The sequence below is a fragment of the Hippocampus comes genome, unplaced genomic scaffold (assembly GCF_001891065.2).
Source record: "Hippocampus comes isolate QL1 unplaced genomic scaffold, H_comes_QL1_v1.1 scaffold9, whole genome shotgun sequence".
In the NCBI taxonomy this organism is placed as follows: Eukaryota; Metazoa; Chordata; class Actinopteri; order Syngnathiformes; family Syngnathidae; genus Hippocampus; species Hippocampus comes.
The window spans coordinates 1,412,555-1,436,765 of record NW_017805275.1 but is presented as its reverse complement, the minus strand read 5'-3'; the positions used below and the strand labels follow the sequence as shown (position 1 = coordinate 1,436,765).

At 40.3% G+C, this 24,211-nt stretch overlaps 1 protein-coding gene across 5 annotated transcripts in view; it reads left to right on the top strand.

The window, feature by feature from the left end:
* Window positions 1–21,001, top strand: part of LOC109515922 (sodium bicarbonate transporter-like protein 11) — a 39,312-nt gene extending 18,311 nt beyond the window's left edge. For 3 of the 5 annotated variants that reach the window (XM_019870058.1, XM_019870055.1, XM_019870057.1), the window contains 17 exons: window positions 1,041–1,084; window positions 1,857–2,076; window positions 2,171–2,252; window positions 3,975–4,098; window positions 5,333–5,542; window positions 8,165–8,249; window positions 8,353–8,478; window positions 8,756–8,869; window positions 9,961–10,093; window positions 10,357–10,430; window positions 11,369–11,642; window positions 13,633–13,739; window positions 13,812–13,977; window positions 14,800–14,973; window positions 16,095–16,290; window positions 16,984–17,153; window positions 18,015–18,133. In XM_019870058.1, the coding sequence (XP_019725617.1) occupies window positions 1,041–1,084; window positions 1,857–2,076; window positions 2,171–2,252; window positions 3,975–4,098; window positions 5,333–5,542; window positions 8,165–8,249; window positions 8,353–8,478; window positions 8,756–8,869; window positions 9,961–10,093; window positions 10,357–10,430; window positions 11,369–11,642; window positions 13,633–13,739; window positions 13,812–13,977; window positions 14,800–14,973; window positions 16,095–16,290; window positions 16,984–17,153; window positions 18,015–18,081 (2,366 nt within the window). In that variant the 3' untranslated portion in view covers window positions 18,082–18,133. Of the gene's footprint in view, window positions 1–492; window positions 515–1,040; window positions 1,085–1,856; window positions 2,077–2,170; window positions 2,253–3,974; window positions 4,099–5,332; window positions 5,543–8,164; window positions 8,250–8,352; window positions 8,479–8,755; window positions 8,870–9,960; window positions 10,094–10,356; window positions 10,431–11,368; window positions 11,643–13,632; window positions 13,740–13,811; window positions 13,978–14,799; window positions 14,974–16,094; window positions 16,291–16,983; window positions 17,154–18,014; window positions 18,134–20,982 lie in introns of those variants that run through there. The other 2 variants (XM_019870056.1, XM_019870059.1) reach the window with 2 other exon arrangements.
* Window positions 21,002–24,211: the final 3,210 nt, after the last annotated feature.

Sequence of the window (24,211 nt, the reverse complement as noted above, 5' to 3'; positions counted from 1 at the left end):
TATATATATATATATATATATATATGAAATATCTATGACGCTGATTATACTCTAATTTGAAGTTTTATGCTGCACCTTTCACTACACATTAGGACATACACCCACACGCACTAGCTGCTTCGATAACACTGATGACACTAAATGATAATGTCAACACATCGGGATACGTATGTCTTGGAATAGGGTGCTCTTCCCCAGAAGGAGGAGCTGACACTGATTTATAACCCATTATCTCCTGAGAGGGGGTGGCATGACTTCCTGATCCCACGGGAGACAGAGGGCGACCCAGCACTGCTGCTTCTACTGGACCATAATTTTTGTGCTTCGTGTTTGTTGTATTTAATATTCAAAGTTTCGTGTATTGGAATTTAATTTGGATACATCATCACCTATAAATATGATAAGAACCGGGGAGTAGGAATTCCATCGTGGATACTTTTTTTCTAACGAGACTACAGACTCTCGGGGCCTTGTCCAGGAATTCCTGACAACGAGAGCCAACTCAGCATGTCGGGTGTGTAGAATGAGTGTGTCAAAAGATGACAAACAACACTAATGATTATTATTAAACTAGGGCAGTCGAAGCTCCAAGGTCCAAATTACTTATGTCTCAAAAGTACTGATGTCGGATGAGCAAATCCTATGAGACTTCAGATCAGATAACATCTCAAGGATAAAACTGTATTTTGCTTTTTTGTCGGCCTTTTTAGTGATGATACCACAAAAATAAAGCAGTCATGACAAAACCAGAAATTTAACTTATTTGACATGAGAGAGTCATGTTGTTCAGATGAAATTTAAAGAACTATGCATGTGGGATCTACTTGATTTATGCCACAATGGTGACTTATGTATCATATTTGGACCAAATTTAATGGTCCCTAATGCATCATATTTCTATATCTTCCTTCAGTCTGCCATTCCTTCAATATTTTAAAAAAAGGCTGACTTAGTGCATGTTTATTTACAGTCACCAAATGGGCAACTTGATAAATGATCCAAAATGTGTTTGTTTTTGTGTTGTAACCTTTTACTCACAGATGAAGAAGTTCCAGGGTTTAGCCTTTTAAACACAACAAGAAAGGTAAATATCGCCTTTTTATCCAACCTATTTCTTTCGAATCATCTTGGAAAAAGACAACATTAAGCTCTAGCTAGTATATGGAAATTAACCTTTTATGTACGCGGTGTGCCATAAAAGGTGTATTTCAAATTGACAAGTTTTGTCCCCTGGAATCTAACGCACTTTCCGTGCCTTCTCCGCCACACATTCATGCACTCCAGGAGGGAATTTTCTGGGATCTCCGCAAGACATGCCGTACTCATTGTATCTTTCTTTGAGTTGCAAACCTTGCATGTTGCCAACCCCCCCCCCCCCGATTGTATCAAAAACGTCTTCATTGAATACAAATGTAATAATCCTCGGAGCCGCTTCCATGATTCTTGCTTTCATGAGGCGGCCTCTGCACTCTGCATCATAGAATACTGGTGAGTTGCCAGGTTTGCGCACACTTCACAAAATAGAACTTTTCTTTCAAAAACAAAACAAATGGAATACTATCTTGAAAATGCAGATTTCCAAATCCAAATAGGCAAGAGGTGACCGAAGTCTAAATGAAGTTTCATGAATACCAAGTTGAGTATTTAATAAGATTGAGCAAAGCAAGTCCTCAACTTGGTGACTCAAGTCCATAAGTGTCAACTCCAGGTCCAGAAAGTAAAAACCCTGTCACATTTTGGCTGTAACTACAGATGGATCTTCTTACCTGCTGATTGAATCGATCTGGATTTGCCATCTCTGCTTAAGTCTGTCTTTGAGTCAAATCATTGGGCTCTTACCCACTTCTGCTTTGTAGTATGTGAAGCCAATGGACTTTTGCGAGGAGGTGCGCGCCCACAGAGATGTGGACACTTTCCTGGCCCAGGCAAGCATCCTACTGGATGAGGGAGCAACCACTTTGGACGGCGTCCTGAGGCAGATGCTGAGCAGCATGGTGGAGGATGGCTGCACAGGCTGCGACGTGAACCAGGTCCTGGACTTACTGTTCACAGATGCGGGAGGGAAGGAGATGGATGGTAAGTAAGCAAAGCATGAAATGAGACAAGTGATTTGGAATTGAATCATTCCAACTTGTTTTTTTTTTTTTGTTTTTTTTTTGTACGCCAACAGTTCACCTGCTGTCAGAAACCATTCAGGGGGTGACCGTGACATCAACAGGCATTCATTACCAGCAATCATGGCTTTGTATTCTGTGAGTTCATATTCTGGTAATTGACTAGTAGCTCTGTGCCCCACAAATTTCAGCAGAGGTTGCCACTTTGCTTTCTTTTCAATGTGCGCTTTGAAATTATTATTTCGTAACAAAGTTAATGGGCCAGATTTACTAAGATGTTAAATAGTGGGCGCTAAAGTGCACATTCACTCACGTTAACAGTTTGCATGCACTGTGCAACATGCAAAAGCGGTGGAGGTCAAAGCATTTAAAAGAGGATCTTGCACTTATGGTAGCACTGATAGTTTTCACCACAGAAGATGTGGGAGAACACATGAAACACTTGCAATGAAACTGCAAGTGGTAAACAAACAAAGATATTATCAAGTTACAGAAAAGAAATCTATCACTCACAATTTTGGGGAAGCCACCAACCACATAAAATACACATTTAGTTTGATTTATCTTGCCCGAGTGCATGACAGTTGGATGTATTGACCCATCCCGTGTAATACCAGCTTTAAAACAGCACACTTGAAAAACTACCTTGGGAGAGGCCAGCACCCATTTCTCACCATACGCTGAAATGACCAAAATGCAAGCAAATATAGAGATGAAAGAGGTTTAATCAGAGGTGATATTGCATGACTCCTTCTTATGAGTGGCTCCAAACTGGCCTTAGATCATTTCGAAGCCCCAAAGTGCATATCACGCAATTTTTTGTTTATGGCGCTACCCAAGCTCAATGTCACCTCTCATTATATCAGTGCATCCTCAATGTTGCAAGAATGCACTTGCTTCTCAGACATTGTATTTAAAGACACAATTCAGCCATTCAGCACTTTGTTTCAGAATGTGCAAAATTTACTGCATGGTAATTTTGCCCATTTACCAAATATAATCCAGGGTGCCCCCTGTTAGTAGATCTGTCAGGTTGGAAATGAACCGATTAATGTTTTTAGGATCCCAGAATCGTAGACACCAGACAAAACTCCATAACAAAAAAAATATTTATTCACTAAAAACACACCGACAAAGTAGAAACAGAAATCGCTGGTCAAAAGTAAACCAGGGAAAGGAAACAATACATTAAAAAAAGTACTTGCAAAGGCAAGGAAATAAGTAATCCGAGAATGCCAAACAAAATGCCAAAAGTCCAATTTACTTGACAAAACAAAAGCAAGATCGAATAATGAAAACTAAGGCTATACTTACGAAAAACACAAAACCACAAGAACGAGAAATTCGAGAGCAAGAGCGAGAGTTCTAGAAAATGAGAATTTGAGCAATAGCAGCAGCAAGGTCAACAATAATCCGACAAAGTGCTGACAGTTTGTCAGTCTTGAAAAACATGGCTCCACGATGACAACATTGGCAGCAGGTGTGCACGCTGGAGGATTGGCTCCAGTCTGCTACCTGCTGGGGACACAAGAACATGACAAGATCAGCGTCAACATCTGTTTGAGCTATTTCAACAGTCTGTGCATGTGTTTCAAGACCACATTTTAAATTCTGTGCACCTAAATTACACCACATTGAACTGTGCAATGTGCATCTGTAATATATCATAGTTAAGCTGTATTTACTGTTAGTGGATTGCATTTGTGTTGCAATAACTATTTACAATATAACAAACATTGAAGTAAAAGACATGGACTTCGTGGCTGTACTTAAAAAAAAACTAACAACAAAAAACCTGCTGTTCTCACAGTGTCTGATTTCATATGTATCAAAAGTGTTCACATACTGTCTATTGTTCAGATGCAGTGTGAGTGGCCTGCAGAGACGCCACGTTTGCATCGCACGGCTGGAGAGGCCGCAGAATTGGGGGGTCAACTGCTGCGAGGCGCGCTATGTCATCCTGATCCTAGCTCCACCCAGAACCGTAAGTACACTAGACCAGTGTTTCCTAACCACTGTAGGCCCTTTTCCACCTCGCTTGTGCTAGTGCTAGCGCTAGTTCCGGGCCTGTGCCCAGGTTAGCACCAGTTCTTTCTTTTTCCACCACCGAAATTGGCCCGAGCTCTTGCTCTGGTGCTTGAAAACGATGCTTAATATGGCCCCAATTATTTGTTGGATCAGACTGTGGCACCAACCACGTCAGGGGGCGGGAGGCGGCGCGATCGCAGATGTAGAGGAATGACTCCCTGGACACACAGATTATTTTGCACAAACTGTTGAGCGGTAAACTCCGGCTCAATTTTGTCCCACCCGGAGAGCGATCGCGGATGTGCACAGATAGCATGCGATCTCCAAGTCATAGCCAGTCTCGTGATCATCTACAATGATTAAGAAAGATGTTTGCTGATTGCATGTGCCTGACTGTTATGTACTACACACGACAAAAAAAGTATAAATGATGCTATGCTAAGTTGCCTAGCAGATGCTTACAGCGCATTATTATTAAAATATTATTATTATTATTATTATTATGATTATTATTATTATTATTATTCATAGTGCAGGCGCTTTTGAGTAAACGTTGACGGAAGCATTGACATTTGAGCACTTTACAATGACATAATGACGTAGCTCCTACTTGGCGCTTTGCCGGTGGAAAACCAAATACGTTATTTGTAAGAACTTGTTAAGCACCACCTAAGCACAGCACTGGCCCTGTCGCCGAATGAGCACCAAGTTTTTTGGGGGGTAGAAAAGGGGTATATGAGAGATCATCATGTGTGCACAGTCAGCCAGTTTCACTAAATCGGTTGGTCTTAACTGGAGCAAAAAGGATTTGTTATTTACTTCAAATAATGTACCGTTAGCTATGCCAGTGATGTATTGTGACATGCAGAACAAAAAAAAATGCTCTTCCCCTGGATGGCACAAGGTACAATTAACCTTGTGGCCAATCATACAACCGAATAATTGCTTTGTGCTCAACTACACAGGCCCAGATTACATACAAAGTAAATGTGTTAGTAAAATGAGATAAGATCATCCTTATTTATTATAGAGTAATAATCGACTGAACCCTCGACTGACCAGAAATAGCAAAAAGCCCTGAGTAAATGACACAGGTGCAGTTCTACCAAATGAAGTCGTATTCACAATATTCGGTATGTTTCATAGCCAACAAACATCCTTGGAACATTCCCATGTTCCATCGTTCACAGAAAAGTACCAAGTCAGCCATTGAAGTCGGACGAACATTCGCCACCATGTTCTCGGACATTTCCTTCAGACAGAAGCTTCTGGAGAAGAAAACCCTGGAGGAGTTCAAACAAGAGCTGATCCGGCAGCGACAGCAACTCTCTGCGATCAGAGACAAGGTGGCTGTCGACGAAGTGGATGACTTTGATCCACGGAGAGGCAAAGAACTCAAGGTAATTGGTGGAAAAACCACAGGGCAGATGACACAAATGAAAAAATTAAGTTAAACGGGAAGCCAATGGTGCTCAAACTGGGATCCTTTGACCCCCTGAGGGTCCATGAGCCATAGCTCGGCATTCCGCAGCATCATATAATAAATGTTGTATCCTAAAAAAAAAGAAAAAGTATATGTGTGTGTGTGGGGAGGAACCACGATGTAGGTACCTAAAGGCATTGTCTGGCTTGCCTGCCCTGTTTTTATGTCCACTGGAGTGTGAACCCATGGTGTCAACAATAAAACAACATGTTCAAAACAACATTTTATCTTTCTATTGACATTTCATCTTTAGCGCTCCAGTGAGACATGCAATCAAATCAAATGCCAAATGATGTGATTATCCTGATTCCAAAATCGACTGATCAGGCCTGGGTAATGAGATTTAGATTGTTTGGAGGAATGGCTGCCAAACCCGCCTGGCAGCAGAATGAGCGCAGACCCATATAATGACAACACACCAAACACTTCATTTTGTCCACTGCATACATTTGTACCAAACACCTCAAACAGTTCCCCCAGGAGAAAGCTTGTATTTGGGTTGTTACACTGACAGACTTTTGGTTCCGCGATGAAGATGGTTGGACGTTTGCTAAAAAGCTTTGACAAAGAAAGGTCGTGCAGTGGTTGGCAAAGCTGCCGATTGAGACCATATTTAATGGTCTGCACATTTATTGTACCGTATTTGACCAAAAGATTTGTGGATGGTATATGGCGATATGCACAGTTTGATATACTGTATGTGCTTTATATTGTCTAATGCACCATGTTTAGGCCTTATATATAGAACCTGTGCAACTCTAATGCATAAATTTTAGACCATACGGTCTCTATCTGGTCATATACGATATTTGAATATCCCAACCTTATTTGACTTGTGTACCCCTGAACCTTTTTGTCATCGGATGAATACCCCCTCGCTCATACACGTTGGCGTTTCTCCAAAAGCAGAATGTAACACAAGTGATTATGAAAAGAAAATTCATTTAATTTTGTTTCCTTAATTTGAACATTTAATTCTGAGGCGGTGTCTTTTTTCATTCAAATTAAACATACAAATCTTTATGTTGACTTGAATAGAAGTAATATAAATAAAAAATACACATGAATCATCATCAAAAATAAACATGCCTCGGTTATACATAGTTCTTATGACATTTACCACAAAAAAAAGAGCTCTTTTGAATGAACAGGCATTTCAACTTTAAATATCAGGAACCAAACAGACCCACGTTTGCAGTTTAACTTTGTTTTCATCATTTCATCAGAATGTAATGAGACATGACTTGAGACTAGAATTGACATTTAGATTGTTTGGAGGAATGGCTGCCAAACCCGTCTGGCAGACGGGTTTGTCAATTCAAGAGACTTGAATTGACATGCGGCTGTTGCGATTTTGACATGGCAATGCCGCATGCTATTGATCTGGGAGATAGATTATTAAATATTTCGACATATCCCCTGCAATGTGCTCACGTAACCCCTGATTGGGAAACACTGTTCTCATGTGTCATAATTAGACCACGTTTAATGGTCAGGTAATCTTAAATATACTAGATTTAGATCACATTTAATCTAGTACTCTGTGCACCAACAATATACATACATATCTGCATTTGTAGTGTAACATGTTTAGATTGTATGTATTGTTCTTTGTACCGAAAAACTGTTAAAACATTAGACAGTATTTAATGGTCTGTGCACCTTTAATGGACCATATTTAATGGAGTGTGTACCTTTGATTTACCATATGTAATAGTTGATCTGTGCATATGATAGGTAATCAAAACGTAATGGTCTGTGTATCTTTAATGGATCGTATTTAATGGTTGGTGCTTATCTAATGTATTTAAACCACATTTAATGGTCTGGGCCCTTGTTATGTGCCAAATGTTGCCAAAATTGAATTCAATGCGATCTCAGCTATGTCGGTCGCATTGTGTGAGACCATTCTGAATGGATAAGAGAGGTGGGATGGAGTATGTCACAAATTCTCGTAACAAGTGCGAAGTCAGTCAAGTCTTAACCCCAAAGTTTCAAGCAGCTTCCAAATTACTGTGGCAAATTTCAAGCGAATCAATCAAGTTGTGGTAAGTCATCACTTGGGTGAAGTGAGTTATAAGTCAAGTCAGACAATCTTGCTGAATCATGACACGTGTTTGATTTGCACATTAACTATTGTGCACTCAGTAGCCGTACTTATGCCAGTTAGCTGAACTAACACTTTCACATTCTGATTCTTTTTGATGATTGAAAACCAGTTTTGGAATTGACTGTTACTTTATTATTTTTTCACGCAAATGCACAAGTGACAAAGCTTTGTTTCTGTTTGACTAGCTATTGGTTAGTTAAACTGGAACATTACTGTAGCTAAGCTGTTTTTCAAACGGTTTAGCCAAGTCCTAAAATTGGTGACTTAAGTCTGACTCGAGTCAAACTGTGTGACTTATGACTGAATACCTGGACGGTTAAGCTAAAGTTTGCTGAATTCAATAGCTCTTCAACTTGTGTGCTTACAATATACAAAACATCCTTTGAATGTCCTGCCGTGCTGAAGATTTTTTTTTCTTCCCCGTTGTAGTGTAAAGATTTCTTCAAAGCCGGTAAAGGTGTTTATGATGACCTTCGCCGCCGCCTACCGCTCTACCCTTCTGACTTCACAGATGGTAACTAACCTGCTTTTGGCTCTCATAAGTGTTGTGCTTTAAAAGCACTCCTGTAAAGGTGTTTTCATTTGTTTTTTTCTTTTACAACCTACCCTGAATGAAGGTATAATCGGGAAGGACCGCTCTTTGCTGAAGTACACCACTACGGCTATTTTCCTTTACATCGCTATTCTGCTGCCAGCCATCGCCTTTGGTTCTCTCAACGACGAAAGCACAAGAGGGGAAATAGGTAGTGACTTCAAAAACACTTCAGAGTTGCCGACACTAAATAACACTCCAGACCACAGTTGTCAAAATCAATTCCCAGGGGGCCAGATCCAGCAAATAAAGTAAGCCAAATTCATGTTTCTTGCTTCATGGATTTATTCATTTCATTTTTGCTCAAAATCTATACCTGTAGCGACCTTGCAATTGGTCTCGACTTTTAGCATATGTCACAATCAAATAAAGTGAACAGTAGTTGTAGTCCAGTAGAGTGTGGCCACTGAGTTTAATTTCTTGAACAGATGTTCAGAAGACCATTGTCGGCCAGAGCATCGGAGGCGTGATCTACTCCCTGTTTGCCGGTTCGCCACTCGTCATTCCACTGACCACTGCCCCTTTGGCCATCTTCATAAGTGGTGCGTATTGATACTCATCTACCAGTGAGATATCGAAAGAGGTAGGAGTAGATTGCACATGTGCTAGTCATCAGTTAGTCTCACATCTTAGGCCCGCCGCATACCGAGCGACGAGGAAGAACGCTACTGAACTGGACAAGTGCAAACAAATGACAGTCGGTGACTCACACCAGCTCATCTGGTGACTGACCCTTGCACACATACCAACTCTCTGCAACAATAAAACTGCGAGCTCTTGTGTCATATTACGCCACGGCGCTCGGTGTCCGGCGGGCCTTAAACTTCAAGTTTCAAGCAAGTCCCAAGTTACTGTGAAAATTAAACCAAGCAAGCCAAATCGAGTCCCCACTAAACTTCAAGCGAGTTGAGTGAGGCCATTGCTTGCGTTAAGCGAGTTTTAAGTCAAGTCATACAATTTTGCTCAGTCACAGCATACTGTCTATTTGCAATTTTGCATTCAGTATATGTACTGTACTGTACTACTGTAACACAATCGCAGTCATGTTTTTTCAGAGGTACCAATACCAGTTTGCTTATTGTGTATTGCTGCATTTTATTGTTTCTCTATTAAACACGTAACCATCAAGAAGCTATTAAGTTAAGATTTTGCATCGATGGATGAAGTTACATATGTCATTTTGAGTGTGTTTCTCTTTGACTTGGAAACCTTGAATGTTGCCGTTCTCTTCAAACATATCGTCCTTGAATACAAATATAATAGTCTTTGGTGCTTCCTCCATCATACTCACTCCATGAGGTGGCCTCTGCACTTTGCATACCGGTGGGTTGCTAGATTTGTACACATGACACACAAAAAGAAGAACATTTCTTTCCAACACCAAAACAAACGACACGCTGTCTTATAAGCAGCATCATGTGAACTTACCAAGTCACGTACGGTAGTTTAAGCCTGAGATATATTGAGGCTTACGAATACGAGGACAAAGTCAAGTCGAGTCTTTCATCAGTTTTAGCCAAGCAAGTTCGAAAAGTCTGGTTGAAGTCAAACCAACTGACTCGAGTTCCCCACCTCTGGATGTTGAACCAACATCAGGATTGTTTTTTTTAACAACAGTTGGGTTTGATCATAGTTATCCGGGGCATCTGTGATGACTACAAGCTGGACTTTGACGCCTTCTACGCTTGCATCGGCCTGTGGAACAGTTTGTTCCTGATCCTAGGGGGGTTTTTCAACGTCAGCCTGCTGATGAAGCTCTTCAAACGGTGAGTGCACTCGCGGCAAAACACTGCACTGCTTTTCCACAAAGTTAGTCGCCTGGTGTGTTATCCATGAGATATTTAAACTCCTGTTTAAACATGTAACGCTTTCTCAATAAACCAAATTGTGACCTCAAAGCAAGGACTTTGATTTTAATGAGTGGATGTTATGACTCCCTTTTTTTACACCGTGGTGTTTCATTCCGCTGGGTTGTATTGTTATGTCTGTACTCTTGGAAATAACCCTGCCGTGGCTCTCTTTCTCCCAGCTCCACAGAGGAAGTCATTGCGTTGTTCATCTCCATCGCATTTGTTGGGGATGCAGTGAAAGGCACGGTTAAAAGTGAGTCCATTAAATATGTTTGTTTCATTATGGAGATTGACTTGACATAGCGGGGATGTTTTTGATTTTAGGGAAACCGTGGAAAAAAATATGATGCAATGATTCTTATCATCATCAACATTTGGCCGTTAACTGACCTTTTTTTTGTTTCTTCCTAGGCTCAAATGTCTAATCATTTACTGAAAATAATGGTGAATTTCTTTTCACAGTGGCAAGTGCTAATTCAATTGTTTTAACGTTGCTAAATTGATGAAACAATTAGTTTTTGTTTTTTTTTAAACACTGGAAAAATGTCTTTAATTTTATTTTGTCAGGTGGTTGCATGAAATAAAATCATCTGGATCGAGATCCATTTATTTACTACGTCTACCGAAAAAAATCCATCTACAAATCCAGAGGATTCTATGTGTGTGTGTGTGTGTGTGTGTGTGTGTAGGGCATATGAAAACAGACAACCAGTTCAGGGTGTCCCCCGCCTACTGCCGGGGATAGGCTCCAGCGCGCCCTGCGACCCCTGTGAGGATAAAGTGGATCAGACAATGGTTGGATGGATGAAAACAGTTTCCACTGTAATTAAGAGATGATATGTGAAGACTTTGAATTGAATGCAAGAAAATACATTCAAATGAATGTTTAAATAAAAACTTGCTCTTTCCTCAACACTTAGGAGTGTTAATTAAAATGTTTTGTTTTTGATGATTATGTTTTATTGAAAGTTTTATTTTAAACATGGATATGATGTTTTGCATCATCCATCCATCCATTTTCTAATCCACTTTATCCTCACAAGGGTCGCGGGCCACACTGGAGCCTACCCCAGCTGTTTTCGGGCAGTTGACGAATTATGTGTGTCTTCCCTCAAAACATAAACAGAGTGATTACAATGAAAACATATTTTCAAATGAATAATTAACAAAGGGGTACTTTTTCCTTGCTAGTTTTCAAACACTTCTTCCATGAACCCACGCTGGCAACTCAAAACAGCACAGTAGTCCTTCACCAGATCACAGAGGTTCTGGAGAAGATGAATAACCAGACGCCGGGCCTTCACAATGCCAACGGGGCCCTGACAGTGGACCACGCTGAGGGGCACGTCTCCGTCTTCCTGCCCAAGTCGCTGGTGATTTGCTCCAGAGAGATCCCCATCCTGTGCCTGCTGCTCATGCTGGGCACCTTGTGGCTGGGCTACGCCCTCTATCTTGTCAAGAGAAGGTAGGCCACTGACTGCAATCTGCCCAGGCCGTGCAACAAAAATAGTCAACAAATCAGCCTTACCTGATGACATTTTGCTGTAGTAGTGCTGGCCGCCTTGCATCTGATGCTCAAACTCAATAGGTACAAGAAACACCTTAACAACTGTTGGGGAAAAAATGATCAGTTCTACATCATGCATGCAAATGTGTCCTTTGAGCTCAACAAATCATGTCAGAATTCTTTAAAGTCATCGAAGTACTGTATCCTTTCTGCAAGTTGGAAGCGGCATTCACCGTGTGTACCACACTGCTACCTACCTGCCTTTTATAGGTATCAAGAGAATGCATACGTGTTGTGTGGGGTAAAACAAAGCATTTACGTCAATGTTCGCCTGGGTGAAAGTAATTTGCATGCAATTGAATTGGGCAGATTGGACTGACATTGTGGGACATGGAGGGAACACATATCCTGGAATCAGCGTAACCAAGAGAAATGAAGCAAAAATGAAGAAGCTACTGTATATAAGATAATAATGATTAAAAAAAGAAGGATAATAATAACATTTACAGGAAATCTGTTTGACGTGTGCAATAGCAAATATTGGAAATTCAAGTCAGTGCTTTTGATCAGGATTATAGCTCATAACATTTGACCACTATTAAAAATGTCTCTTTCACAGACCTACGAGAATACAGTGATCCCTCGCTATTTCGCGGTTCGTTTATCGTGGCTTCAGTGCATCGCGGATTTTTTCAAACCAAAAAAAAAAAAAATTTTTTTTTTAAAGTCCTCAAAAAGTCCACAAAAGGTCAGCGAGAAGCAGCGAAAGTCAGCAAAACAACAGCGAGTCACAAAGAGCAACACATACAGTACTACTTGTACCCACAGTGGCTCCTCTTGTTTTATGGTGAGAGGGAAGAAATTTCATCTGTGCTGTATGTTACACATACGTACAACACATTTGACAATAAAGTTGTATTCAATTCAATTCAATTCGAAACATGTATATGTTTACTGTATTTTGTTATTCATAAATGAACCTAATTTATACATGTTTAAATCTATTAGTATACAGCATTCAGTCATGTGAATTACTTCAAAATTTATTCTACATGCATGTATACCATTCAATTTGGCCTTATAAATATTATGTACATGTACCTATATAGGGGGCGGCGGGGTCACTACTTCGCAGATTTTTGTTTATCGCGGGTGGTTTTAGTCCCCATTAACCGGGATAAATGAGGGATTACTGTAATCCTTTGCATCAGTGGTTGAGGATTGTGTCTATAGCTTGAATACAACTGGATAACTATAGACATAAAGTGGATCATTTTATCCAGATGAAATCAAGTGGGGCGAATGAATAGCACAAGTAGGTTTCACGGCGCTTTTTTCCGCTTTATTTATTCCATCCGTCACCCGATGAGAGAGGAATATTTCACTTTCCACTGCACTCTATTTGTCTGGCAGCCACTGTGACCCATTTGTTTCAGCCACTTGACACGGTGCTGTGAAGGGTGAAAGAATTGTTTCTCTCTCTCGGCTTGTTCTGGTGAATATTTTTTATGTTACTGTAATAAAAACGGTGGCACAGTGATCTGTCTCACGATCAAGTATTCCCGCGTTCAGATCTCGGTTTTCCTGCGTGTCGCTTGCTGGGTTAGCCTTGTGCCAGCTTACCATTGACACGAATGCGTGTTATTAAAAATGGATGGAGTAAAGAAAGTGACACACCAATAGTAATTTCCTGCAAGGAAGAGGACAAATAATAGCATATCTGCAATGCAGCATACAAGGTCTTCTGACTTAGGTTGTAGTGAAGTTCAGGTTCATTCTAAAATTTCACCCAAAGGCCAAATACAGTATTCCCATCTGCAATTGTTTCTTGATATTGGGTAATGAGCCACATGCTGCTTCATCGAGTCAAAAGCCAAATACAAATCAAATGTGGCAGCCTGCTCTGATCAATTTCAACGACACAGCTGAATGATATCATTCCTTTCAGCCCATATATGAACGGCAAAGTCAGAGAAGTCGTGTCCGACTGCGCCCTGCCAATCTCCGTGCTGGTTTTCTCCTTCATTGGCTCCTACCTCTTCCTTGACATACAAAGTGAGTGCCGGTCTTCTTGACTTCTTTACCGTGTGACACATGTCTCATGGTTGGTTCGCTCCCTCTCGACAGTCCCCGTGTTCAGCGTCCACAACGGGCCCGTCTTCACCTACCCTCCCTTCGACAAGTTGTCGGGCCTGAACACCCTGAGTGCCGTGGGCCTCGGCTTTCTTCTTGCCCTGCTCATCTTCATCGACCAGAACATCGTCATTTCGCTCACACACGTACCGGAGCACAAGTAAGAGACTAGTACCAGCAGTCTCTTGAAAATGACATTATTCCCCAAAGGTTCTGCGACTGGTCTTTCTCCCTTCTGGGATTTGCTTTCTTTCTCCTGTTACCAAAAACGCTTTGAAACATTTTCCACTGCTTTTTTCCACTTGAATTAACTTGTCTCAACTTCCACAAAAGTCATAAAATGTGAAAATAAGTGTGAAAATGTCCCTTTTGACAAAACGGGTACAGATGATTCTCAATAAATGAACATTTTAAATGTTCAGCAATACAAACAAATAAGCTGTCCAACTCCATAGCTCATCTGGTGCATCTGTCTGGTGCCATCTCTGTCACGCTCTTTTCTCATATTGAGTTGTACAGGTGAGGCAAGGCTTGGTAGCACATAACTAATGTGGAAAAGCAATGTGAAAATGATTCTACTTAGTTGTCTGTTTCGTAGTGGGAATTCATTGTGCGAGTAGAGTTTTGCAAAAAGTCACTCCAGTGGTCAAAAAAGTTGCTAACAGTGACCAAAGTGCCATTGTGAACTTAGCAATTATCTTTTAAAGTGTATAATATATTTAGCACCACATCTCTGAATTCACTTTAAGATGCCTTAAAGATGCCCTGCGATTGGCTGGCAACCTATTCAGGGTGTCCCCCGCCTACTGCCCGAAGACAGCTGGGATAGGCTCCAGCATCCCCCGCGACCCTAGTTAGGAAAAAGCGGTTCGGAAAATGAATGAATGAATGAATGTCTTTATGAATTTGCTGAAAAAGTGTAATGATTTAAAAACAACAACAACAACAAAACAGACGTTTGACATGAATTTGCTGGTTGCAGACTGCTCAAAGGCACAACATTCCATTGGGACTTAGTGCTGACCGGACTCATCAACATCCTCATGTCCTGTCTGGGGTTGCCATGGATGCATGCCGCCTTCCCACATTCTTCACTGCACGCCCGTCAGCTGGCCAAAATGGAACAACATGTGGAGAACGGCCACGTCTACACCACGTGCGTCAACCTTAAAGCCCAAGGAAACAACACGGAGCAATCACTCAAATCATGAAGCCCTTTAAAAACAACACTCAAATCAGAGCCTTTTTCTCTTGGATGGGAAAAAAAAACATCCCTGAGATTTTATGATTTTTTTAATTAAATGGCAGGCCAAGTCAAATGCTCTCGTGGTCCACATCGGGCCCACGGGCTGTAGATAGCTCACCATTAGATTCAATATTCTTACATCCTGGTCTGGAATAACTATTTATGTATTATTTTTATTATTATTATTCGTAGTAGTATTGTGATTATTATTATTATTATTATTATTATAATTATCAAATGACAAAATATTGTGATTTGTCATAAATGTACAAGACAAATCACGTCAGGAAGAAGAACAAGCAAAATACTGAATGGAAAGCTCCCTTCCTTTTCAGTAAAATACTATAAATGTGGTATATAATGAATACAATATTTTATCAACTTAAATTTTTTTACAAAAATACTGTACTCTCATACCTGATATGTGCAGTGTTTATTTTTTCACTGACATCATCAAAAATGAAAAAAAATCAATTTCAAAATATCCATCCATAATGTAACGTATTATTTTATTGGCAATGACTTCTCATGCCGAGTATAAAAATGACCATGAAAACCAGTTATTTTTGCATATATATATATATATATTTAAGTATTGTTAAATTAAAATGTTACATACAGCTTTATATATGTGTATATACGTACTTTGTATCTGTAAATATATACTGTCTTTTTATAGTATCTATATCTATCTATCTATATATATATAGATAGATAGATACTATAAAAAGACAGTATATAAAAAAAATATATATATATATATATATATATATTTTTTTTTTGAAAAAAAAAAAACAATAACAGCAATCCGTGTTGAGATTGTATGTGTGCCAAAATATGCAACAGATAAGTAGTTACACCAAAACAAACTGACTGAAAAAATAATGGTGATGAAAACCTTGAGTGAGGTAAAAACAAAACATGTTTTTGGAACACACCGTGGTTAGTGATCATCTTGATTGTGTCGAAATGCTGGAAATGAGCATGTCAAGGACTTCATGCATGCTTTGTTTTGTCAAAATGTCTCACAGTATCATCAGCGTAAAGGAAACGCGTCTGACCTCGCTGGTCGCCAACATCCTGATCGGCCTGTCCGCCTTCATGCTTCCCATTCCTCTCCAGTGGATTCCCAAGCCTGTCCTCTACGGGCTCTTCCTCTACATCGCTGCTACGTCACTAGACGGCAACCAGATGGTGGACCGCATGGCTCTGCTGCTGAAGGAACAGGTGTGCAAAAATCAGCCTGTATGGATTGAATTTCCATCTTTTTCTTCCATGTACTGTCGAATGATAGGCGGACCGGTGATCAACTGGTTATCGCATCGGGCTTAGAGTGTAGAGGTGTAGGGTTTGATTCCAGCTCCGGCCGTCCTGTGTGGAGTTTGCATGTTCTCCCCGGGCCTGTGTGGGTTTTCTCTGGGTACTCCGGTTTCCTCCTACAGTCTGAAGACATGCACGGCAGGCTGATTGAACACTCTAAATTGTCCCGAGGTGTGAGTGTGAGCGTGTATGGTTGTTCGTCTCTGTGTGACCTGCGATTGGCTGGCAACCGGTTCAGGGCGTCCCCCGCCTACTGCCCGAGGACAGCTGGGATAGGCTTCAGCACTCCCCGTGACCCTTGTGAGGATGAAGCAGATCGGAAAATGAATGAATGAATGAATGAATGAATGAATGAATGAATGAATGAATGATAGTCAAAATGATGCCGGTCATATCCTCGATCTTGTGGCCCCAGTGCAAGCGGACCCTTTTCTGACCCCACTTGAATAAAATTGCCAAGAAGTCATTGCAAGAAAGCCTTTGTCTTCCTCCATGGCTGTTGTTTCTTGGTCTTTTTGATACAATATGTTCAGTGGTGATTGCAGTCTGGTATCAGGAGCTGAAAAGCAGCTTGTAACCATTTCACTTTCGTTAATATAGACGTCCTATCCTCCCACCCACTACATCCGCCGTGTGCCCCAGAGGAAAGTGCACTACTTCACCGGGCTGCAGATGATCCAGCTCATCATCCTGTGTGCCTTTGGCATGTATCCTCTGCCCTACATGAAGATGGTCTTCCCCCTACTGATGATCTTGCTCGTCCCTGTCAGGTGAAAAGAGCTAGAATTACACTTCTTTACCATTTAAGTCGTGTGTAAAATGTTTTGGGTGCTGAACGAACACATCAGACCATTCTGGCCTGTCTCCATCTAAATAATACGGTTTGTCTGGTCAAAGTCAACTTCAGGATTTAGCTAACAGCTCTTCTATTGGAATAGAGAGTTGTCTTGCTTCCCCCTCCTCTACCATTGTTGAGTGCCTGGCTATCTGTCATGAAACGTTTGAGATGTCACTTCTCAGAACCTGACTGACATTTGCTCGTTTATGAATATGGACTTTTATGCTGTAGCTATGTGTTTTGTTTCTGTAAATGTCCCGAAGGACATTGTTCATTGTTTGTAAATGACAGTATATGTAAATGAGCAGATATATGTTTGCATTTTCTCTTGACATGAATGGACTGCTTAAAGTGACAGAGAGACATTTGAATGATGACTATAATTCGAATGGACAGACGGACATTTTAATTGTGTTTCACTGGACAGACTCTCATTTCCATAATCTGCATATGCAAATGTAATGACTGATGTTGGTATTATGTGCATGCAAACGGAAAGACTATTCATTCGTGTGTGTGTGTGTGTGTGTGTGAGAGAGAGAGTGTGTGTTTGTGTGTGGGTGTGTGGGCACGTGCGTAGATGGACAGGCATGTTTGCATTTTCTGTTCATATTATGAATAAACATTTTCATTATGTATTTTATGTAAATGGAACAGAGATATTTGCATTATCAGTGTGCACAAAAGCACTTTATTGTGTGTATGGACGTGTTTAAATAAGCAACCTTGAATTTTTTTAGACCGGTATTTCTATTTGACATTGATAATATTCTCTCTGTGTGTTTTGCTTCAGGACCAGCTTACTTCCGAGAATTATTGACGCCAAGTATCTGGACATCATGGACTCGCAGCACATGTAAAACAAGAGAACATTAAAAAAAATATTATATATATACACACACACACACACACACACACACACACACACACACACACACAAAATGAAGGTAATAGACTCTTAATTTATCTGCATCCATTCATCCATCCATGATCTGAGCCGCTTCTGCATTTGCTCATTAAAAATCAACATAATTATCGTAATCAGTGTTTACTGCTTCACCAACCTTTTTCTGTAAGCTAATCAGTCACGAGTGAGCACGAGTATCCACACACAAAAAGTGCTGATGTAATTATTCTGAAAACTATAACAATTAATGTCTTTTCTGTTTTATTACGTGTATTTTGTATTTGACTGTTTTTAAACATATGACATTTTTTATTTGAACCTCACTTGTGCAATACAAATTGTTGTAGTGACGTTTTGGTAGAATAAATTAGTTCATCATTTAAACCAATCTCAGAATCCGGTTGTTACTCCCTTTTTTTGGTTCAAAATGTTACAATTTAAGGATGTGTGTAATGTGATGATGTATGCTATCAGGTAGAGAATTGGCTCAATGCAGCTGCGACCTGAGCATTAAACTGTCAACAAACGAAGCCCTTCCACTGAATTCATCGTCTGTTTGCGATTAATTTGACTGAGCAAAAAACACGCTGCCTGGGATGGGAGTGTCATGTGAAACAGCTCCAATAGATGGCAGTACAAGACAAGCAGCTGGATGTTGACCGTAGCGGAACGCCACAGAGGTATTGCTCAGAAAAGGAGCAAAAATGATCCCAGTTTTGCATCATCTGTTACTAAAGTGAAGGCCAGGCAGCCTTGGATTTAACTGGCAGATGCTCCGTTCCATTGTGTTTCCTCACACATCAAATGTATGAAATAAATGACCCTCAATCCCCAATTTTCACACCTGCAGTACTCTAGTAAAATAAAACGAGCATCTGTGGAACTCTGCATCATTAAAGCGCGGTGCACACATATCGACAAGCGCCCCCCCCCCACACACACACATTAATGAATAAAACATTAAAACGGATTATTTGATAGATCTGAAAGTATGTCTTTTGTGATTATGCTGTTGTGCGTCTGTCATCTTGAGTACACTGCACACAATAAATGCAATAAGAAAGCTATCACGTGTTTTTTGACTTATGACGAGGGGTCCCTGGCATTTTACAATGGTAAACATTGCTTTAGTTGTTCAAGTGAGATGTGTCAACCACATTGAATGAGCCATCATGTCACACAAGAATTTAAAGGATTATCCCTACTCATGAGTCTTGCTTTTTCTTTGGCTTTTTGTGTTATTTTTTTAATGTCACAGCAGAGAGTACCAGTGTGATGTTGAAGAGGAAAGTAGATGACAAGCACAGAACAAGACCAACACATAGGTCTCCATTTCCATTATCCATCCTTCCTTCCATCCATCCATCCAGCCGCTTGTGTATGTAAATGGAATGCATGATAAGGCAGATGTTTGCATTCTGTACATATATAGGTAGAATTTAAACTGAGACATTTCTACTGTGTGTGTTTGATTGTATAGAAATGTAATTGGACAGATGAATAAATGGACATAAAGACATTTTCTTTCATTAGGTGTGTCTGTGTGTAATTGCACATGTGTACATGCTAAGTCCCTAATTTATCACAGGGTTACCTTCCAGGTAGATCTGCAGGAAAGCAATCATATTAATATTATTATATAATTTGTATTTTAAACCTTAATTATACAATGGTGCTGGCTTTCTGCATGTGTCGTGAGCTTGGCTTTCTAGATGGGATTTAGCTGTTGCATGTGGGGGATTCAAGAGTTGTCACCATGACGATTTGTCCAATTAAATATGCCATTTTTCCCCTCCTTATTAATCCTGGACCCCCGGTATAGAAAATGTCCTCTTGAAGTGAGGTGGAGGATAATAACAGTGCTCTTGTCTTGGCTGTGGGTTTGCGCCACATTTCTAGTGTCTCCTCTTGAGTGTTTTCTCGACAATATGTCATCCTGCCCACACATATGGGAAGTGCTCGCGCAAATACTGGATCCACGATTAGGCACTGTGGTGTATTGGATTAAAAAAAGAAAAAGAAAAAAGGAATAGAAAAACAAAAAAAAAAAAGGAACCAGTGGCAAATTTTGCTTTTACATGCCCGGTTTTGAATAAAACATTGTTTTCTGCTAGCAGAAAAAAAAACAAAAAAAAACAAACAAACATAAAAATGAGTAGTATTCAGAAGTGTCTCCAAAGTGGGACGCAATTCTTTTTTGGACTTCCAAGTTGTTCCAATTTCAAAAACAATTCCCCATCAGAAATAATGTAAAGGTAATTAATTCATTCCATCGTGAATACTTAAAGTGTAACATGAAGTTAACCACTGTCGAACAAAACTTAAAGTAAAACTTCTCTTCTGAAGACGCCCGGCAGACACAATGAAAATGCCACGAGATGATGATGATGTTTGCCAGAGTGATACTGTCACCTACTGGCATTTTATAGGAATTGCTGGAATGCAAACTTTTGTGTTGTAGTGAATAGATATATAGATAGATAGAATTTACCATTTCTAAAATGTTTGGGTCATTCATTTCACGCAATCGATGTTCATCATAACCATTTCATCATTGCGTAAAATGGGTTCAATGGAAGATGACAAGGCATATTCCACAACGCAGGCTTTTATCATCGGTGCTCGGGCAACAACTGTGTAACACCTTCTGACAAAAGTCAGCTCAAAATAAAAGCAAGCAGTTTATCCACACTTTCTTGGGCCACACGATGGCCTATTTAGCCAGCACACTCAATTGACATGTCCCAGATAGTTTGAGTGTGACTACTAAATAATCCAGCATTTTTGAAAAGGAAGAGATCTACATCTCATCAAGTACTTATGTGTACTGTACTTATCTATTTATACACCTTTCTATATATATATATATATATATATATATATAATTTATGCTTTTAAGGCCTGACTTCTGACAGGATGTGTAATGCCAGTGTTGCCCGAGGTTTGAAAATAATGTTAACAGTTCCTATAGATTGGCCTCGAAGGAATTTATTGGCTTTACCCGATGTGACCTATGTTTTCCATGTGATTCAGTTGTAGTTTTTTCGTGGAACAGACATATTTGCAGTATGTCATTGCAACCAATCCGCCTAGAGGTTGACATCGGGACCAGAATAATATGAGTGACAGCATCCCCAGAAAGAAAGAATTCAACTGTGAGGGTTCGCTTTGAATAAGGACCACTTGTATGTTCCTGCGATGATGATGATGATGATGATGATGTCAGTATGCATTAAGACCCATCAGGTAGATTGGTGACTGCTGTGCTGACTCACGACAGAGAATGGAGCTGTTTGAAGTCAATGCATAAACACACACACACACACACACACACACACACACACACACACACACACACACACACACACACACACACACTCACACACGGGCTGCTGCTGCCGGAAGAGTCCGCACAGCAAAGTGAGCTCGATACAAAACTGTATATCAACACATACTTGACCACCGAAACCAGAGGGCCAACATTTTTTTGGTTCATGGCCAAATTTGATTGAGGCAAGAAAAAAAAAGTGAAACTGTCTAAAATATGTAAAATAGTTCATTTTTTAAATAATAATTAAAGTATCTTAAAAAAAATTAGATTCTATTTATTTTAAACTTACGCAAGCATGAACCTGCAAATGTGGAGGAAGCATTTTCGACTGGTCAATGTGGTTCGCAGGTTCGATTGTGTGCCCTGTGAGTGGCTGGCAACTGGTTCAAGGTGTCCCCTGCCTACTGTCCGAAGACAGCCGAGATAGGCTCCAGCACGCTCCGCCACCCTTGTAAGGATAAGCGGATCGGAAAATGGATGGATGGATGGGTTATTAAAGGTAAGGTAGAACAACCAGTGTGTGTTCCACTTGGGGGATTCCACTTCCTGACCTTCCAGCTACCATTTACAACATCCAGCACGATCGCAATTAGTACATGAATAAAACAACAGCGCTTAATAAATTCTTTATGGAAATGAATAATGGAATACGCTGCTTGCAAAAGTAATCCATCGTTTTTACATCTGCACACCTCAATTCAATTAGGTTCATGTTCCTCTGTCAACCTTCAAAAGCAAGAGCGCCATTTGTCACATGACCTACAGTTTTGTCAAAGCCTCTGAAAAATATAGAAAAGGGGAAATTTCTATTATGATTCAGAAATGATAGCCATCATTTCCCCAAGTTTGTTGAAAGGTTGCTTCCATTATCGTATAAGAGAACACATTAAGATGCAAAAGAGATCTGCTTTTACCCGGGAGCACTTCTACTCACTTCCAGCAAAGTAGCCTGCGGGAGAAAGCCTATCGTCGCTGCCTTGTGAAAAACACGGATGTCCATCCGATTTTTAAAAATGTTTACATTTATGGAGTCTCCGCGTTTTGGACATCCCATGAATGTAAAATGTAAAAAAAATGACAAAAATGAACATACATGTTTTTTACAGGACAATGACGATAGTGAAGAATCACAAGAGAAACAAACACAAGGAGCACGTATAATTTGGAATTTGCCTCTAAAATCTCATACAAAACATCGGAATTATGTTATATGTGATGACATTAAACGCATGTTGCAGTTTCTTTTGCATTCCTTTGCCTGTTGACAACATTTTGCAGTTCAGGCACAGTCACAGCTCCCTGAAAGCTCATGAAAAAGCGTTTTGCAACTCAATGCAAGAAGAAAATAAAACAAAATGTCATCCATTTTTTACTTGCAGGAAATACTTTTCGAAAGCCACAGATGGGACCTGGCTTTTTTTTTTTTTGCATCAAATAAGACTTCAAGAAGACCAATTGCGACGCAGGGCGGCAGAGGCCATGATCAGAGGACAAGCACCATTGAAGACCTAACGACCCGTGAGCCAATCACACATCTGCAGACCTCTTTCTACTTTAGCAAAGCCCGTGGGGGACACCGGCCGACTTGATGCTTTCATTCTTTGAGCCAACAATTCTAATTAGCAGGGAAAAACTGCGGCAGCCTTGTTTACATCCATAAATAATGCATTTCACGATACACCAGGGGAGGCTCGTACGTATGACGCCGCCACGTTGTGTTATGCAATCCAATGAGGACAAGTGGGTTCATTGCTTTATTTGTCCCCGCTCGCTCACTCCAACGTCATTATGCAAAGTTGGAATTACGAAGGAAGGGTGGATGTGGTCTCCAAGTGCACATTTTACAGCAGCCAACTTTACATCATCTGCAAGTTGAGATCTTCCAGTTCCTTAAACGTACTTTGTACACGTCGATGCATGGACTCCAGCAAGTGAGTCTGTTACGTAAAGGGAATAAGAGGAGCCGCTTCGATTGGCCGCTGGTCAAGTCAGCTGTGATCACTCCCACAATGGCGCAAATGCCTTCTCCAAAAACATCAAATGAAAGAAAGCTCCACCCATGCGCACAGTTGAAAGCAGTTTGTGTTACACTTGCACCGGGCACGAAAATAGGGCCCTTATATGTATTGAAACACTTTTTACACCTCAGCACATGTATTGTAACACAAAGAAAAAAAAAATTCCAACCTTAAAACATATTTTTAAAAAATATTGTATGTACATGATGTCCCCGATTTATGAGCAGAAGAGCAAGATTACGGGGTCATCTTCCCAGCTGATGCGAAGAAGATCAAGAAGAATGATGACAACTCAGACTGCCAAATCTTCTGCAATATAGGGCTGCACAATATTGTCATCACGATAATAGCCCATGCACTAAGTGTATCCTTATGCATCAATTCGACATGAATTTTGGCTATTCATGATCTGGTCCGGTCCCAATTGAATAGCGATGTCAACTCTACTGTACAACTGTTTGAATAGATTGGGTGGAGAGATCTTTCTTCTGATCACTTCGGCAATCGGTGATCATTTTTTTTAACTCGGTAATTCGTGATCAACAATAAAATCCGATCATGTAAAGCCCAAATGATTTGCTTGGATCTGACTTCGACCAATCAGATGCAACCTTGAATGTACATGAGAAAAGTATCGAGGGGCATTACTCAAAATAAATAAGTTAAAAATATATATCTGTAGATGGAGAGATAAAATTGTTATTACAATTAATTAAAGAGTGCATTGAGCCTTC